The sequence below is a fragment of the Leuresthes tenuis genome, unplaced genomic scaffold (genome assembly GCF_036924035.1).
Source record: "Leuresthes tenuis unplaced genomic scaffold, fLeuTen1.0.hap1 SCAF_22, whole genome shotgun sequence".
In the NCBI taxonomy this organism is placed as follows: Eukaryota; Metazoa; Chordata; class Actinopteri; order Atheriniformes; family Atherinopsidae; genus Leuresthes; species Leuresthes tenuis.
The window spans coordinates 20,184,987-20,204,795 of record NW_027325376.1 but is presented as its reverse complement, the minus strand read 5'-3'; the positions used below and the strand labels follow the sequence as shown (position 1 = coordinate 20,204,795).

The window sequence follows — 19,809 nt, the reverse complement described above, 5'->3', positions numbered from 1 at the left end:
TTTGTTTTGGGCTTTTTTCTATCTCACTCTTTCTTCCCCAATCCGTTGCGTTTCCACCTTAATACATAATACTAACATACACGGCGCACATAGAGATTTGAGAAGTACACGCAATCAAATACCATGCTTACACCGCTTTGACAGTGCACATACACATTTTAGCAAATGGCGCACACACTCACTAACAGAAGCACAATCAATTGCATGTTCACGCAAGCATATATGCACACACACGCATGGGATGCTTTTAGAAAGCATCCAGCACTCACTGCCTTAGTCTGAGCATGTCCATGCTAAGGTTTATTTCATGGAATGTGCATGGAGCTGGGTCCAGGGAGAAGAGATTAAAAAAATCTCCAATTAATTGAAGGATCTACAGGCAGACATTTTTTGAGAAAGGGAAGGGCCACAGATTGAAGTCTTCCTGTGCTGAATTTAATCTTAGTATAACACAAGATTTAAGTGTTGAAAGTTGTGGAGTTATAAGAGTTATTTCTATTGACTCTTCTTTGTTTATCATCCATGTGGGATTTGGGAGCAGGTGAGTACATCTGACAATGTGTTCAGCCTGCTGGATATTTCTCACAGATGCACTTACACTATGACTGCTGTACAACCGGTACAACCACCACTCTATTTGGCACAGCACATGAACTTATCATCTGACCTGCCCAGAGTCTTACCCCGACTTCAAAGCTTTATAGCTCTGCATAAATACCTCTTGTCCTGTGAGAGATCCTGCTTGGTTTCAGCATGTAATGATACAAAGCAGAGATTGTTGATTCTCTTATTATTACTTTAATCTGGTAATGTGCAGCCCTGAGCTGCACTGTATCCAGACACCATCTGATTCTGAATCTTTGTCTGGTCTTAAAATTATTCATCTTAATGTGTGCAGCTTATTAACCAAGATGGACATGGTTAGGATTTGGGCTAAATCAACAGATGCTGATATTGTTGTAATTTCAGAAACTTGGCTGTCCAAATCTATTTCTGATGAATATATTAAAATGGTTAGTTACAATATTTTTCGAACTGACAGGCCAAAGAAAGGTGGCAGTGTTCCTATCTATATCAAATCAAAATTTAATGCTGGCCTAGTTCTGTCTGAATCCATCTGCAAAAAAAATTAGATTTTTGGCATTGAATGTGGAAATCACTGAGGGCCTTTGCATAACTGTTGTTGGGTGCGAAAGGCCTCTATCTGCCTCCAAGAAAGCGTTAGACTTTGAAGCATCTTTTGTCAAGACTGAATTACAGTGAACTTGTTTTAGCTGGTGATTTGAATTGGGATTGGGATTGGCTTAAGCCAATTTCTGATATTATGAAGATGGAAACGGGCAGACTGAGTGATGTTATTTATGCGGGAGGCAAAGGAGAGGGTGCTGTCTGACACCCAGAGTTTTGACCTGAAGGGAGGGAGAGATGGAAGACCTATCATTGAAAATAGAAAAGTTATGGAGTTTGTTTAATGTAGATTTTGTGCCTATTAAAATAAGTTCTGTTTTATTGCAATTTGATTAAATTAAGTTTGAGTTGAACCAGGATTTTATTTCAAGGAGGCATTTGGTGACGGATAAAGGTGGAAGTGTGGCTTTGGGTTTGGTTGAGAGGTAGAGCTGGGTGTCATCTGCGTAGCAGTAAAAGTGAATATGATGTTTGCGGAAAATGTGACCAAGGGAAGAGGGTAAATGATGAACAGCAGGGGCCCCAGAACAGAGCCCTTGGGGACACATGAGGTGACGGGGACTGGATGGGAAGTGAATGATTTTAACTGAATGAACTGAGTGCGGCCTTAAAGGTAAGATATGTATTTGTGATGCCAAGAGAGGAAAGTCTGTCCAGAAGGATGGTGTGTGAGATTGTGTCAAAAGCTGCAGTCAGATCAAGCAGAAGGAGAATGGATTGTGAACCGGAGTCAGCATTAAGGAGGAGGTCACTAGAGACTTTAAGGAGTGCTGTTTCAGTGCTATGGAGGGGATGAAAGCCAGTTTGGAATTGTTCATATAAATTATTGCAAGCTAGATAGATATGGAGTTGAGCAGCAACTGTTTTTTCAAGAATTTTGGAAAATAATGGAAGATTTGAGATTGGACGGAAATTATTGAGGTTATTGAGGTCTGAGCCAAGTTTCTTGAGTATTGGGGTTACAGCAGCTGTTTTGAGGGCGGAAGGAACAACACCAGTGGTAAGGAAAGAGTAAATAAAGTCTGTGATGAGAGTGGACAGAGAGGGGAGGGTGGCTTTAACAAGGACAGTGGGAAGAGGGTCTAATTGACAGGTTGAAGATTTGGATTTTTGAATGAATTTGGAGACGTCATTGACTGAAAGTAGGGTGAATACTGAAAGTGAATGGGTGGGGGCAAATGGAATTGGGGTAGATGAAATTGAAGCAGAGGTGAGTATAAGCTGTTGGTGGATATGTTCTATTTTTGAAGAAAAAAAAGTAAAATCAGAGGAAGGTGAGGAGGAAGTGAATCCAGCGGTTTGGTGATATTGGCAAGTAGGGCGAAAAGGGCATTAGAGTTACCTTCATTTGATTAAACCAGAATAACATATGGATTTGGCTGTAGAAATGCAGTCTTTGTAGTGCAGATCTGAATACATATCTTTGTGCACAGTAAGACCAGTTTTCCTGTTGAGTCTTTGAAGTTGACATCCTTTTGCTTTTAACTGTCTAAGAGTGGGAGTAAACCAAGGTGCAGTATGTGCAGGTGAATGAATGAAACAGATCTGGTTTTGAGTGGAACAAGATTATTTAGAAGGTTATGAAGGCAATTGTTGTAGAGTGAGAGAATTTCATTCAGGGTGGAAAGCCTGTCAGCACTGGGAAGGTTATTGATACAAGAAGATAGATTGTCCAAGTTGATGTCCTTGATTTTACAGAAAGTTGTGGTAGGGGTTAGATTCGGAGAGTGAGAGATTAACACTGAACGATAAAAAAAAACACGCCTGAAAGAGGCAGGGAATCTGCTTTGCAGCTAAGAAGTATAACACCTGAGCAGCAGATTAAGTCCAAAATATGTCCATTAATATGTGTGGTAAAACTGAAGTGTTGCTTTAGTCCAAAGCAGTCCAAGCAGGATGTGAAGTCTTTGGTAAGAATATTATTGGCATTGTCCATATGAAAATTAAAATCCCACAGAAGTAATATGTTTGGTGACAGTGTGGAAAGGTGCATCAGGAATGCTGAAAAGTCGGTAATAAAATCCTTGTTAGGCTCCGGGGGGTGATACAGGGTGGCAACAATAGTGGGAATAGACCCAGAGAGCTGACATACAGCGGCCTCAAATGAGTGACAAGCACGAACATTCATAGGCGCTATCCTCCACTTCTCGCGGTAGATTATCACGAGACCTCCCCCTCGACCGGAATCACGAGGTTGAGCGATATAAACAAACCCCGGTAGCATCTTTTTGCCATGTTTCAGTTGAATATAAAAAGTCTAACTTACCGTCAGCGAGGATATCTTGTACAAGATACCCCTTACTTGTGAGTGAGCGGATGTTAAAAAGACCGAAGTTGACAGTAGTCCTGGTGTGGTTGACAGCCGTGTTAGCTGACCTAGCCAGGGGGGCCAGCACACTGTGATCAGCACGGCGACTGGTGTTCCTCGGTGGACACCGAGCAGTAGACCAGGAAGACTTGATGGAGTTGGATCCATCCAACCAGGGGTTACGGCGAGAGCCACGTGTATGTTTTTCCGATGGGGCAGGTGTAAAATGTCTGGGTGTAGGAGCAGAGCTGGTGGTGGTTGCAGGTGCAGATGTGAGCGTAGTTTATGATGTTCAGCGGTTGAGTACTGGAACAGTGCTGTCGTTGGGTGATGGACTAAAAACAGGACAGTCCAGGCAAGCACAAGTCACACATAACTAGCCAACATAGTTGCCAAAGCCATAGCACCTGCGAAGGCAGCGGGGAGGCTCTTCGCCCAAACACACACAGACACGGATGTCAGCTAACTCATGAAATAAAAAGTCTAGATTAACGAATGCTCGACACATAGATAACAACTGCAGAGTCCACAGGTGATAATAAAATTAAATAATTTAGAAGCCTTAAGGAGCTTCAAGGAGAAGAAGCCGATGTGCAGCGGTAGCTAAGACACGCTACCGTTCACTCTAATGTGTTTTTGCTTGTTAATTTCTAAAATATCTTATTTGAGAAAGACCTGAATAATTCAAAAACAACATTGAAAAATGTTTTCTTGACTGGATTCTTTTGAAATTTCTGTTTTGAAAAAGTATTTATTAAGAATATTTGCAGTCTTTGTTTTCTATTAAAAAAAAAACGTATTGTGGATTTTCTAAAATGTTTATCACAATTTTCAATTTCAAATTGTGTCAACTGAAACGTGTCTTGAATATTTGCAAGTTAATTTTTTATAAGTTTTTTAAATTTTGGGCTTTCAAGATGAAATTTATAAACACTGAAATGCCTGAAATGTTTTCCATTTTGTTCAGTTATATCAAAAACACATTATTCTTTTAAAACATGAATGACTTAATAAAACATTGTTACCTGAAACTGAATTATTTCTAAAATACAGTCACCTGTTACATGCCATAGTATGTTGTTAGAAATTAGGGATGGGCATTTATAGTGGTTTTTGAGGTAGACAAAGCCAGATCAAGATCAAGCCAATTAATCAAGCCAAGTCGATTGATTGTCACATCATCTTGACTGCATCACTAAACTAACATTAATCAACGAAGTAGTTCCTGTCATTTGCTGTCACAGGAACATTTAGCTACAGCAAAACCAGTCATCTTTCATTGTCTTTCTGTCTGTTATTTTTTGTTGCTGATGCACAACATTTTTGTGAGAGTTTGATAAGTGTGTCCTCATTGCGCTGTTAGAAGCTAGCTTCATCTCCCATAATTTGCATTTGACTTTGTTGTCGAATGGGCGGCTGTAGCTCAGGAGGAAGAGCAGTTGTACCAACAATCGAAGGTTCACACTCTGGCTTCCCTGGGCCACATGTCGAAGCATCCTGGGGCAAGATACTGAACCCCACGTTGCCTACTGATGCATCTATGAATGTGTGTGAATGGATAGGAAGCACAAAGTTATGCACAGACTAAGACGTGCTGTATGAGTATGGGTGAATGTGGCATGTAGTGTTAGAAGCGCTTTGAGTGGTTACTTAGACTAGAAGTGCGCTATACAATTACAGTCTATTTACCATTTGTCCAATGAAATATTTCCTGCTTCGCTTCTTTTGTTGCCGTTGCCCACATGTGCTACAGTCTGTTGTTTCTGCTATAGGTGCAAACAGTGCCATAAACATCAGTTCTGCATAGGGGGTGCCTTTACAACTACTCGACTAATCAATTAGTTGTCCACATCCCTATTAGAAAATAAATCTCGTTTTGTTCACTAGCTTTTGGAGACTTCTGTAAAAAAAAATTTAATTTTGCAGCATATTTTATAGTATATTTTAAATAGCTGAGCTGTTTAAACATTTTCCCATAAAATCTTTCACAAAATTCAATTCTGTTTGGGATATTTTATGTTCCTCTTTTTCTTTTTTTGGACAATTTGCAATTGATACCAGCATACTTCCATAGAAAAATTACCATTGTCTTGATTAAGCTTTTAGATTGATGGGGATAATATGCACAGTGGTACATTCTCTGGTCATCAACATCAAATGCCACATAGCCATTGTCAAATGTCATTATGTGGTTGTCCAAACATGCATTAGTGCTGAGAGCACACATATAGACCCATCTCACTAGAGTTTTCTTGCTGATTCAGGAGTGAGGTATTACATTACATGACTGCTTCACGAAAACTGCTTCTCGGGACCCATCAGGACTCTGACTGTGTGTTGTGTAAGTGTGTTTACAGCTGTGTATGATATAATCTTAATTTGTGTAAGCATTTGTGTGTATAGTTAAATTAATAAATCTTAATTTACCACGGTTACCTGGAGTTCCTGCGTTTCTTCCTCTGTGGCAGAGGCATGATACGACAAGACCTGGAACACAGACAAGCAAAGAAAGATGATGTTTGCAGGCATATTAGAGTCTCTGCAGAGAACACATACATTGCCTGTGCAGCTGCTCTCTGACAGGCACTTCCCACAATTCTTTTCATCAGCTGTTTGCTATTGCTAGTTTGTCAATCTAACACTGAGATGATTGACCATGCACATCCACATTCACTCCACCTGTTCACATGTAATCACGTGATAAAATAATAATAAATAATAATAAAATAATTAACCCAACCTGCATGTCTGGTCTGTTGGCAAAGGCAGCGCCAGGGTAGGGCTTGGTGGGCTAAAGGCCCACCGTAGTTGAACCAGAAAAAATACTCTCTGTGGGAGGAAGTACCAAATGATTTTTGGGGAACATGAAAATACTAAGCAAAGATGCTCCTTCTTGTTTGAAAGATCTGGGGCCTCAAAAAAGTGGCATACGCTCTTTTTCACGTCAACGATAAGATGTATCAAGAGTGAAATGACCGTGGAAATGTGTGGTGCCTCATGCCAACTTCATGGCTGGCATATGCACTTTTATACAGCTGTTGATTCTTTGGCGACACTTAGAGGTGATGTTGGGAAACTATTATAATAAATAAATGTGAAAACAATTAGTACTCAGACTGAGTGATATGAGACACATTTGAGACACATGAACAATTAACACACCCATCTATCTGCAATTACACGAGCGGATATAAAAGCATGCGCAAAGTGGTGCAATGCATACCATTAAAAACAATGGTTGCTTTAGCAGTATTAGAAGACTTTGCAAATGGTGCAATTTGAAGAGAGCATGTGTTAAGAGACAGAGAGGATTTGCTGGCACATGATGACAACTGGCTCATAAGCTGCTTTTGAAGGCATTCCTCCTGCAACTGTGCGCAGAGTTGCGGTGTTGGAGCACAATACAGCGAGGAGCCATGCGCTGTCTGTGCCCATACAGGTGATTACCATACTGGGGTTCCGAGCAACTGGGGCATTCCAGAGGGAGCTGGCCAATTGATTGGAACCGTGCCAGTCGACCCTGAGCCGAGCCGAGCCGAGCCATGCCAGCCGTGTAGGACGGAATTATCCTGGAACTATCCCACACATTATCCCACATATCTCAGCCAGGTTCAAATTCCCATACAATGCAGTTGAACAAGCCAACATTGAAGTGCTATTTGCAGCGAGAGCTGGTTTTCCTAATGTAATCGGAGCTATCGATTGCACACACGTTGCTATAAAAGTGCCATCACATGATGAATATGTATTCTTGTATATCTCAAGAGGAAACATTTGCATTCGATCAATGTACAGATCATATGTGATGCACAAATGCAATTAACCAACATTGTGGTGAGGTGGCCTGGTTCACCGCACTCTTCATACATTCTGAGTAATAGCATTGTTGGGAACAGACTACAAGCTGGCACTGTGCGTGATGGGTGGCTTCTTGATGAGTAACTTTATTTGTGTAATTGTCCTTATATTATTCCCCGTGACGTGCATTAAGCATGTGCGCCCCCAATTTGTGTCCCGTCCTCACAGCATCATTACTAGTCGGTGGTTAAAGTTAGTTATTAATGTTTTTTGCTGGTTAAACCAGAGCTAAAGATCTTTCTATCTAGCCCGATTGTCTCTGTGTGCAAAGTACTTATGTTAATAACCTTGTGCGAAAAGAGTCACCCACGTGTCCCCACCACCCCTGAGAGAGCAGTGTCATTCACCCATAATTGTGCGACTCTGTTCAAAGAGGGTGGGCTCCTCTTCTCCTGTCCCCCCGTCAGTTTTGGCCACACGTTGGTGGTGGGCAGCCATTCTCCGCTTCACAGCCATCTTAATATCGGACCACTTCTTTTTCACTTCTGCCTCGACTTGTTTGCACTTCTCTGACCCCATGGCATTGACAGCCTCACACACACTCTCCCACCCATTCTTGCAGTTGTTGTTTATGCGAGAGGGCAGCGTGCCAAAGAGCACATTTTTGCACGCCTCCACTTCATAGAGTAGTACCTCCAATTCGCTTTCCGTGAAATTCTTTTTTCCCTGTCTTGTTCATTCTTTTTTTTTTTTCTGATTGTGCAGAGAGGGGAATGTCAGGTGCAGGGCTAATTTAAATATGATTTGCATATTTAAGTAGGGGCGTGGACAGGGGGGGTCGGGTACTCCAACATGTGTGCTCAGTTCCACGTTGATTGGGATGTACAAAGGAAATGTGCTTGGATTCATGCGAACGCACAGATTCATTCATCCAGATATTTTTGTGCATAGGAGGGCTTTTGGGTATGCCATGTTTCAGTAGGATATCCAGGCAAGTCTTTGTACACAAGGCCCCAGGTTTTCATTGTGGATTTTCCGCCATACCCCTTGCCAACAGAGATGTCTCCAGATTCTTGAAGTCTTTTGATATTGAGTACCATTGACTAAACAACACAGCATTGTACAATGCTGCAGAAGCAGCAACACTTGAGAGGAGGGAAGACATGCACTGCGTCCTCTAATTACATTTATAGTTATTCTGTATTTTGGGGTCAGTTATTCTTGTCTTTCTTTGGTTCTGTTTTGTCTCCTCTTCCTTAGTCTCATTCATAGTTTTAATCAGTTTCCCTGTTTAGGTCATTATCCCCACTCATCACATGTATTCAATCTTCTCAGCTGCAATAAGTCACTTATCAGTTCCCACAGTATTTAGGCTCTCTGGTTTCTCATAGTCATTGTCAGATCCTCGCCATTATCACTTCATGTTTTCTCTGTTAATTCTAGTTCATGTTCTTTGTCACTGTCAGGGTTCATGGTTTCTTAGGTTTCTCATTTTATCAGTTTAGGTTTCTGGTGTTCCGGCATGGCAGCACTGTTTGTTACTCTTACTAAATAAATCAAGTTAAGTTCTCCTACAACCTCCTGCCTAATCTGTGTCTGCATTTGGGTCCTCTTCTCATCATCTCCAATCTCTGTGACAGTAGGATCTGACCAACAGATTTGTACTGTTGGGTTGTGGTTTTTGTTTTTCCTTTATCTTCATCGGAGGCTTTTGCATTAGGTTACATTGACATTAACTTCTCGTATGCATCACCAGTGTGCAGAATGTGTGTGTTTGTGAAAGAGAGGATGTGTGCGTGTGCGTGTGCGTGTGTGGGCGAGCGCGTGTCAAAATAGCAACGAGTCACGTAAGCACGGTGAGCACCCACCAGCAGAAAGATAAATCGGCGCCCCTGGGTCGGAGCACCGTGCACTTGCAGAGATTTTTAAAGTGGACCCTACTTCTTTCACCTTTGTGATAAGCTCTCCAGTCATGTCACAGCCTGCCTCTACAGTCACATCTCTGCCTGGCTCTTCTATTGGTGTGCAGCTGGGAGTTGCCACCACGTCTAATGGTCCAGTTAGATGCTCCTTCGTCTGCGCTCTTTACAACCATGTCTCCAAGGTGGTCCCAGTAAGGGACGCTCCTCGTATCCATGTTTCTGAGGTGGTCCCTGTGGGGAATGCTACTCATTTCCATGTTTTGAGGTAGTCCCAGGACCGCTCCTTCTCACATCTATGTCTCCAAGGTCCTTCCCGTCTCCGAAGGGGACCTGAAGAGCTTACCTCAGCCTGTTTCTGTTCCAGTCTCCGAGGGAGCCCAAGTGGGCTTCCCTCAGCCACATCCTACTCCCGCCCTCGAAGGGATTCAAGTGGTCTCACCCCCATCAGTCATGGTGCCTGCTTTCTTGGGAGTTCTGCTCTGTCTGCCATTTGGTCACCCGCCTGAGAGACTCATGTTCTGCCTCACATCCGGCTGCCCGCATGACAGACTCATGTTCTGCCTGACATTCGCCTGCCTGCCAGAAATAATCATGTTTCGCCATTGCTGGACATCCAGCCATATGCCACAGAGGTCGCTGCTCCTTTGTTGCTGGTTATCTGGCCATCCACTAGAGAGGTCCCAGCTGCTTCGCCACTTCACTCAAGAAAGGTTGCATGCTCATCTGTCGGCCATCACCTCACCAGTTCGTTCTTGTCCGGCACCCAGGGGGTGCTGGAACACCAAGGAAACCAAGGGACCATTTTTCACTTGCCTTGCTTGCCCTATTTTATGCTTTTTTTAAACTTGTCTTGGCCATGTTGTTTGTGCCTTCCATTTGTGTCTGGCTGGACTGTTAGCTTTGTATGAATTAAACTAACTCAGAATTTATTTAATTGGATTTGAATGGGTTGGGATTGTATTACAATGAATTTTTTTCTAATTGGCTTGAATTGGATTGTATCTTTGAAGTGCGTTGAGACAACATTTGTTATAATTTGGTGCTTTAAACATAAAATTTAATTAAATAGAATTGAATTGTTACTGTTTCTAAATAAATGAGCACTAATCAGTACGGAAAAAAGAAAGAGGAAGAAGAAAACTAAACTGCACATTGCTATGCTTATTAGTATGTGTTTATTGAGAAAAGTGCCCTGCATGTATATAGAACACTCAGCCACACAGAAATTTCTCCTTCTAATCCTGTGTACAGTGTGGTATTTGTCTTCCAGATGGCAGATCTGTTTTGTAGGTGCAATGATAAACAGTCATGATACTAATCTCGCTTGATCTTAGTTATTTTTTGCTCTATTATTTTCTTGATGAAATCTTTTGATGTTCTTAGAAATAATTTATTTCATGGTTGTGTTGTTAGTTCTGAGATATGGAAAAAGGAGACTTCTTTCATGTTGTGCTTTTACCCTCCCAAGAAAACAAATTACCTTAAAAAACTATTGTAAAACTGAATACCTCCTAAAAATATGAGAAACCTAACTCATAAAACCAGGGTCTGTTATGGTAGTATGCCTTAAATAAATGTTTATATATGTTAATGCATTTGGCAGATGCTTTTATCCAAAACAACTCAAACTCATATATATACTTACACACTCGTGTATATATATACACACACACACACATATAAGTCCTTTTATTTCACCCCGATCATTCAAATTCAAATCTATGTGACAGTGAAGGTGAAATAAGACTCAGGTGTTGTTTTTATCTGTATGACAGCAATTAGGTGTGAGATTTATCAAAATCAAATTTTCACAACACAAGTTGTTGGAGGCATACTGTATCATGGCCTGAACTATCTATATGATGTTTTAGCAGATAATCGTGCAAAAATATACATTTGTCATGGTTCAAGACAGTATCTTGGTAAGATAATGGTACTGAGAATCTTCTACACACATACTAACTTGGTTTTGGAACATAAAAAATACATGCACTAATATAACACTGTGAAGTTGCATTCTCAGTTACAATTTTGTGCAGTCTATAGTATATAAATATAGTTTATATACTGTATAAAACTGACCTCCAAAGTGACTTCCTGCTTGGCCATGGCTCTCTCCACAGTTTCATACATCTGTGTGTTCTGAATTCCAAGGCCGCAGAAGATGGCGAATGCTTCCAGGAACTGTTCGTCATTTCTGTTGAAAGCCTTCACGCTGCTGGATGCCTCATCCATTTCGTTCACCAACTGACATACTCCTACATGCACACACACAAAACACACATTGCAACTTCAGGTTGGCTTGCTGTACTTATCATGTATCTTATCTGAGATTATACTGACAACCTAATGTGCAACAGCGTGGAAAAAATATGATATCTGGGATTCTTTGCATTTAATTTTGCATTCTGCTTTTGACTCAGAAATTGAGCACACATCACAGTTGCCTCTACAAATGTTTAAGTGTATGACAGAAAACAGAAATTTCCTTTCAAAATGGGGTCTAAAAATTCCAGTTTTTCTATTACTTCTTCATTTGGAAGTGACAAACAAGTACACAAGTCAAATAGCACTCTGCTAGCTGTTCCCTGGAAACTTGAAATATTACATTTTTTGTGCTGTTTGCATTTGTCTGAATTATGTGATAAAGATACCACACAGCAAATCGGAGGCTACATACCTTTCTAGCTTTATTTTATTTCCCTTATTGTGTATGTAAGATCATCTACAGTTAAAGTTACAGTGCATGGCAATAAAAATTTTCTATGAGAAGAAGTTCATTGTCTCATAAAAAAAAAAACTGTTTTAACAGCCATATTACTGCCATTATAGGCAAGAAGAAGAAGAGTACCGTTCAGAGGGCAACAATGAAGAAGAAAATTGAGTAATCAGTTGTTGTGGATGCTGTTTTGTGTGGAAGTTTGAGGCTACATAGAGTATTTGGGAAACCGAGGATCATGCTTATTATGTAATGTAAGAACAGGCAATAGTCCATGAATCTACCTCATCCAAGAAGCGAATACATGAAGGGACAAAATGTATTTGGGACAGGCACAGGTAGAAAACACGAATAAAGATAGATGTGGCTTTTTTTTAATGAAAATTGCTAATGGAGCACAAAAATCTTCAGAATTATGCTGAAGTTTCTTGTTCTCTCCTCAATGTGTCATTTATACTACCAATATCAATGGAATTGGGATCCAGATAGTGGGTGAACAGCATTTGAGATGGTTGCTATCTACAGTTTGACAGTAGTATTTTCAAGCTCTTACTTTCAATGAGCTACCATAAGTAGTGATAAGACCTTTCATGTGGGTGACCTGGGTTCAAATCATGTCACCCCTGCATGTAAGGTATTACCTCATGGGTCCTTAGGCAAGACCCCCTTATGCTACCTGCCTACCCGAGATGTGAGTGTAAGTCGCTTTGGATAAAAGTGTCTGCCAAATGCATAAACATGAACATGTACCTATGGCAACCCATACACTCTCTCTAGAGCATTTGATAGCTTGGGCATGTTTGTGCTTGCACCAAAGTATTTATATGCATCATTCCTGCAGAATGAAGGAGTGATGATTTTGGTTGCTTTTTCCATGCAGACCTGCAGTCAAAGTCATAGCTTAACCGCATGTAAGCTTCAGAGATGTCGCAATGCTTTCATCAAATGTTGATTGGCTTAAAGTAAGCTTGAGCTGAAGAAGGCTGGCAACAACTGATTTCATAACAAAGAAATTGAAGTGATAATGTCAAACATCTGTTACATCTTCATTGTGTAACAGTTTCACTCCATCAAAAAACAGATCTTAGTTTATTTACTATGAATTTTTTTTACACAGCAGAGCAAAGCTAAAGGTTCCACATATTTCTGAGACTGCTCCCAAGTGTAAGCAGCAAGTTATAACATGCAGACACAGTTTTTCAAAGTCCCAACACAGAGAAGTCACTTATGTTCAAGCATCGGAACTGCACGGAAAGAACTGTGTGTCTGCTAGTGTAAGTTTTTTCTAAGCTTCTTGCCAAATTCTGTTGGCAATATCAGTTGTTGTTGAGAAAGTGATCGAAACCCATCCATGGGTGAAACCTGTTGCTGAGTAGCCTCGGTTGGGCCATCGCAAAGCAATCAGAGTATTCAGGGGCTGTGAACGGGCAGTCACTCCCCTCTCTGAAAACACTTGTTGGTTAACTCTTGGTGGGCGGTCCTCTCACTAAGGTTAGAGCTTTAAAAAACTCCCTACAGCACACTGAAGGTATCGGAACTGCACGGAAAGAACTGTGTATCTGCTGGTGTAAGTTTTTTCTCACATGTAGCCATCCTACTACATGCCCGCTGGACCCCCGATCCTACTAATCTTCTCCAATCCATTGCTCCTAATGTAACTGCAGCAGTCACGCATGTGATTAATGCTTCACTGACATCGGGCACATTTCCTACCACATTCAAGCAAGCTCAGGTTACACCGCTGCTCAAGAAACCTTCCCTCCCTCCAACTCATGTGGAGAATTATCGGCCGGTCTCTCTCCTCACGTTTCTGTCTAAAATCATTGAAAGGGCAGTCTTTAAGCAGGTCACCGATTACCTCTCACATAACAACCTCCTTGACCCAAACCAATCTGAGTTTAAAAGTAGACACTCCACCGAAACGGCTCTGTTGGCTGTGACAGACGCCTTAAAAGAAGCCAGAGCGACAGCTAAGTCCTCTGTACTTATCCGGCTCGACTTATCAGCTGCATTTGACACTGTCAACCACAGTATCCTTTTGTCCATACTCTCGAGCATGGGCATCACAGGGAGAGCACAATCCTCGTTTCAATCATACCTCGCTAGTCGGTCTTTCAAAGTATCCTGGCTTGGTCACACTTCTGCAGCGCACCACCTCGCCACAGGGGTCCCCCAAGGTTCAGTACTGGGACCTCTTCTCTTTGCCATATACACCAACTCACTGGTACAGATCATCCGATCACATGGCTTCTCATACCAATGTTATGCTGATGATACCCAGCTCTATCTGTCATTCCCACCTGACAACCACACGGTCTCAGCACGAATCTCAGACTGTCTCTCTGACATATCAACATGGATGAATGCCCATCACCTCCAACTTAACCTCCCAAAAACTGAACTGCTTGTCTTCCCAGCCAAACCAACCATACACCACAGCATCTGCATCCAAACCGAATCCCTATCTCTTGCTCCATCAAAGGTTGCTAGAAACGTGGGTGTCATGATCGATGACCAACTAACCTTCAAAGATCACGTTACCTCGGTTGCTCGTTCATGCCGCTTTGCATTACTAAACATAAGAAAGATCAGACCATACCTAACCCAACATGCCACCCAACTCCTGGGGCAGGCCATGGTCATCTCCCGCCTTGACTACTGCAAAGCTCTCCTCACTGGTCCCCCACCCTGTACTATGAAACCTCTGCATATGGTCCAGAACGCGGCGGCGCGTCTGGTCTTCGATCAGACACGTCACCCCTCTGTTCATTGAACTCCACTGGCTACCCTTGGCCTCCCACATCAAATTCAAGTCACTGATGTTAGCCTACAAAGTGCTTAATGGAATGTCTCCCATCTACTTGAATGCTCTTGCAAAGGCTTATGTCACAACTCGGTCCCTCCGTTCATCCCAGGATTGTCGTCTAGCAGTGCCTACACCACGCCTAAGACAATCCAAACTCTTTTCATGTGTCGTCCCACGATGGTGGAATAACCTGGTGGAATGACAGAGTCCATCTTCAAGAAACTCTTGAAAACCCAGCTCTTCAGAGAGCATTTCCTATCCTAGCACTTACCTTGTACTAACCTACCCCCTCTATCTTTGCACTTTATCTTTCTGCACTTCTTTCGTGCTTTCTGCCTGCACCCTATCTCTAATCTGTCACCTCTGACAGAGTCGGACTAGTGGGTTCCTTCTATGTAGTTTAGTGTTAGCTTTTTATATAGCTTGTTATATCTTCATTTGTAAGTTGCTTTGGATAAAAGCGTCTGCTAAATACATAAACATAAACATAAGTTGATCCACATCCCCAAAAATGTGGCTATTTCACCATTAAGGGTCAAATTGTTAAATTACTACAATATAAGGTCTCCTATACAAACATTTACCTTTAAGTTTTTCATCGTGTGAAACTCTCACAAAAATTACTTCTAACAATCACAAAAACAATTGTAAAGGGGAGAAGAGGATAGCTGGCAGCACTGAAAAAAGTTCTTTACTTTCTCTACTTCTTCTTGTATTTGCTTTTCTTTAGGTGTTAAATATCTATTGTATCTATAATACAATGCTAATATATTCTAATGCTAATACCGTATTTATTAAACATAACATTAGCTACACTGAACAAAACTGTTTTAATTGAAAGAGGAAGAACATTTTGTTCCAATAAACTAATCTTGAGCTTTTGATCTTGCTCATCAAGATTCAAAGGTCGGACGAGAAGCTACGAGGACCTGTTTGATCTCCACAGAATATCCACCGCCATTAATTATTTTCATTGCCAAATAATGGAGTCCCGATTATGCTGATGATAATCACTGTGATGGATGGAGTGTCAGGACTATTCATAGATAGATAGCAAATGTGGTATTGATATGCTGGATTAACATATTCTCAGACCTACAATTTAAAAGTCTCTAGTGTCCAGTGGTAATGTCCAATCATTGCTCACCTTACCAACACCTCACCTCTTGCTGGGATAGACTGATATTCTTTAATGTATTCTAGTATTTGCTGATACGAAAATATGGAGGAAGATTATACCACTAATTGCAATGACCTTGTTGCCTTACTGGTTAAACCTGGTCGACTGAAAACCCAAAATGGGCAATATCAAGATTTTTTTTCCGCATTTTTGTTGCTGTCATATGCAAATGAAAAAAGTTTATATACACACACACACATATATAGTATATTTAAAATAAAAAACCCAAGAGAAGAAGACAAGAATATCATACCTATGACTTTGTCCTTTTTGCAATTCTTGATAGGAGTACAAAGCAAACTTTTAATCTGGTTGCTGGTGTGATCTGAGTTTTCACTCTGTCAAAAAATAACAGGGATGATTATTAATTTTGGAAAGGAAAGAAAAGCAAAGGAAAAGAATGGAAAAAAAGAAAAGAGTACAGACCGTCCAGGGAAAGCGCTGGTCCTTATTGACGTCAGCAATATTGAGAGGCTGCATGGTGTTTTTAACATACTGGGCATACATGTAGTTAATCTGACTGACATCACAGTCCCTGGTAAGAAACACACAGCAAAAACAACTATCTAAAGATCTATCAGAACTATCTAAAAATAATGATGCAAAACAACAGTCTCACTTAGATTAAACTTTTAAATCAAATTATACACCATAACAGATCCACCAGCATTTATATTCCCCAGAATGCCTGCAGCATGATTTGCTGCTGTGTTTGGGATCATTGGGCCTCATGCAAGAACCGTTCGTACGAACAGATTTGTTCTTAAGTCGTGTGTATAAGTTATTTAAGAGAATTTGTGCATTCACTAATGTTTTCGTATTTTAAGTTTTCTTTCAGGGACGAACAGAATTCACGAGTGATCCAGACCTGTTGTAGGAGTTACGTGAAATAGTCTGCTGTTATTCTAATCAAGTTTGCTTGACTAATGGATTGTATATTTAATTACTTTGAAGCAATCATAAAATATATAACCCAGAATTATGCTGACATCATTCTGTTTGACTTAAATTATGCACTATTCTGAGGTTAACTTGACTCTGTATATAAGGTCAATAGAATGTGTAACCAGCGACTGACTTGCTACTTTTGGAAGCCTTAGCACAGGGGTATTCAACAAAAACTTTAAGAGGTCCAGTTAGAGAAAATTTCCTCAAGCTAAGGTCCAGAACATCATACCATATATATATATTGAAGTAGCCTCATAGTTGTATCAATATCTGCATCTGATTGTTAGATTAAACAAAGTACAACTCAAAAATATTTATTGTCACTTAACATTGAAGTATACATGTATACATCAAAGTACACATATAAAAATAATATTTTTTCCTCTTATTAGGTTAAAGAAGGACTGCAATAAAAAATAAAATAGAGACAACAAATAAAACAGCATTTGAAAAATTGTATACTTAAAATAAAGTGATTCATTTGGGAAAAATAAATTAAATGTACCAGCAGCTTGAGTTTCCCTTTTTCTTTAACTGTCTCAACAAATTTTTACAATAAATTAATATAAACACACCTTAACAATTGAACTGTTTTACAGTTTCTCTTTCTTCCCCTCTTATAATCTTATGCCACCACTTTCTGTCGTTCAGTGAAAGAACTGAGCTTTAACTTCAGCTGCCAGGACTTGAAAGGACTTTCTCTGTGACTTGGAATGGTGTCAGGGCCATTCTCATACACACGTGAAGGTGCTCATTGGTGAGCCTGGAACATACTTAATTATGTTCATTGAGGAGAAAGCTGCCTCACAGCTGTATGTGGACCCAAACATGGTCAGGATGAACAGGGCTACTTTCCTCAAACCTGGGAAAGCTATCTCAGAGACCATTTGGTGGCTCCAAATGGTGAAAATGGCAGGGTCAGTTCTGCTAAACTGCTCTTTCAGGGCTATATCTTCTTGCAGATCAATCAATTGAAGCTGGAGAGGCCCATGAAGTGCTGTATGACTTATTTTGAGAACCCCCTGACATCTGTGATGAGATATGGGTTCTGAATGAACATGGTGAGCTGCTGTCCAAAGCTGAAGCTGTCAAAACGTTTGCTGAAATTAGCTTATCAACAAAGTCAACAAAATGAGACACATCTCTCTGTCACTGAACCTGTCCCTGCACTACTGGGAAGTGTGCACAGTCTCCCTGCAGGTCTTCCTTGAACACCTCAAGTTTCTTCTGAAAGAAGTCATGGTCATCAGTTCACAAACTGAATTGTCCTTGCCCTGTAGCTTCAGATTCAGTTCATTCAGATGTGATGTGATATCAACGAAAAAGGCCACATTATCCATATTTTTCTCATCTTTAAAAAAGAGAGAAAACTAGAAAACTGTGTTGCCTTCTGACTTCTTAGCTCTGCTAAGAATCTTGCTACTTCCCTTCGGGTGGACAAAAAGCGCTCCAACACCATTCCTTTGCTGAGCCGTCTCACATTGTTGTGAAGTAAGAGATCATCAGCGTTTGCCTCAACTTCTCTCAGGAATTCCCTGAGCAAGCGATGCTGATAGGAAGAGGATGCCCTGAGAAAATTGATCTTTTTCACCATTGTGTTCATCACCTCAGCGTGCTCATCAGACAGGGTGGAGCGCAGGACAGATTGATGAATTATGCAGTAATAAGAGATGAGGTCTGGATTGTCCTCTTTCATCCTTGCAACAGCTCCTTTCTCTCTTCCTCGTGGCAGGAGCTCCATCTGTGGTTATGGAAACTACTTGTTTTGGCTCTGTTAACATCTCCTTAATTGCCATGTAGATGTCCTCTCCTCTTGTGCTAGTCTGAAGGGGAGTAACACCTAACAGGTCTTCACGGAACACATTCTTGTCTTTGCTGAAGAACCTTACATAAACTAATAGCTGAGCATTGTCAGACACATCAGTGGACTCATCTACTGCTAAGCCTACACATGATTTGTGACACATGACACATGCCTTATGGATAGCTTCATCCAGCTGGGTTAGCACATCCTGGGCTAAGATTTCTGATTTCTTTGTGGTCGATGATGACGACATAGGTATTTGCCTAAATTTGTCACAGAGCTCTTCTTTTTGTTTTTCCTCAAGAAAGGTCTCTGCTACTGCACTCATGCACTCCTTGACAACCCCTCCATCAGTAAATGGCTTTTTGTCTTGACCCAAAATCCAAGCAACTCTGAGGGAACATTCATTAGCACATTGTTGGGCAGTAAATGAATGGGTCAGGATCCTGGTTGATTGCTCATATTGGTATCTGAGAATGCTTATTTTCTGTGACCTCAGTTCAGACTTGAGTGGATATGTTTTGATGAAAAACTTTTTGTTTTGTCCCATAGTGACGTTTCAGATTGGCACTTTTAATGAGCGCCACGGTTTCTGAACATATGAGACACACTGGTTTTGTGGTCCCAGTGGGAAGAATGAACAAGAATGAATCTGTCCATTCCGAGTTTAAAGCTCTATTTTCACTATCCTCTTTTCTCTTCTTAGAAAGTGCCATTACATTTCTCTGTCTCGCGCTCACTCGTCTCTCCCTGTCCTCTCCTGTCTCGCGCTCACTCGTCTCTCCATGTCCTCTCCTCCCTGTCTCATGCTCACTCGTCTTTCTGTGTCCTCTCCTCCCTGTCTCGCGCTCACTCGTCTCTGTGTCCTCTCCCTGTCTTGCGCTCACTCGTCTCTCCCTGTCCTCTCCCTGTCTCCCACTCACTCGTCTCTCCGTCTTCTCTGTCTCCCACTTACTCGTCTCTCCGTGTCCTGTCTCGCACTCACTCATCTCTCCATCTTCTCTGTCTTGCCCTCACTCGTCTCTCTGTCTTCTCTCCCTGTCTCCCACTTACTCGTCTCTCCGTGTCCTGTCTCGTACTCACTCATCTCTCCCTGTCCTCTCCCTGTTTCCCACTCACTCGTCTCTCCGTCTTCT

General features: G+C 41.2%; 1 protein-coding gene across 1 annotated transcript in view; it reads right to left on the bottom strand.

Moving 5' to 3' along the window:
• Positions 1-19,809, bottom strand: part of pde5ab (phosphodiesterase 5A, cGMP-specific, b) — a 91,647-nt gene that overhangs the window by 37,529 nt on the left and 34,309 nt on the right. The window contains exons 9-12 of the mRNA XM_072376974.1: positions 16,348-16,456; positions 16,175-16,259; positions 11,299-11,474; positions 5,933-5,983 (exon numbers count right to left, since the gene is read on the bottom strand). Of these exons, the coding sequence (XP_072233075.1) occupies positions 5,933-5,983; positions 11,299-11,474; positions 16,175-16,259; positions 16,348-16,456 (421 nt within the window). The remainder of the gene's footprint in view (positions 1-5,932; positions 5,984-11,298; positions 11,475-16,174; positions 16,260-16,347; positions 16,457-19,809) is intronic.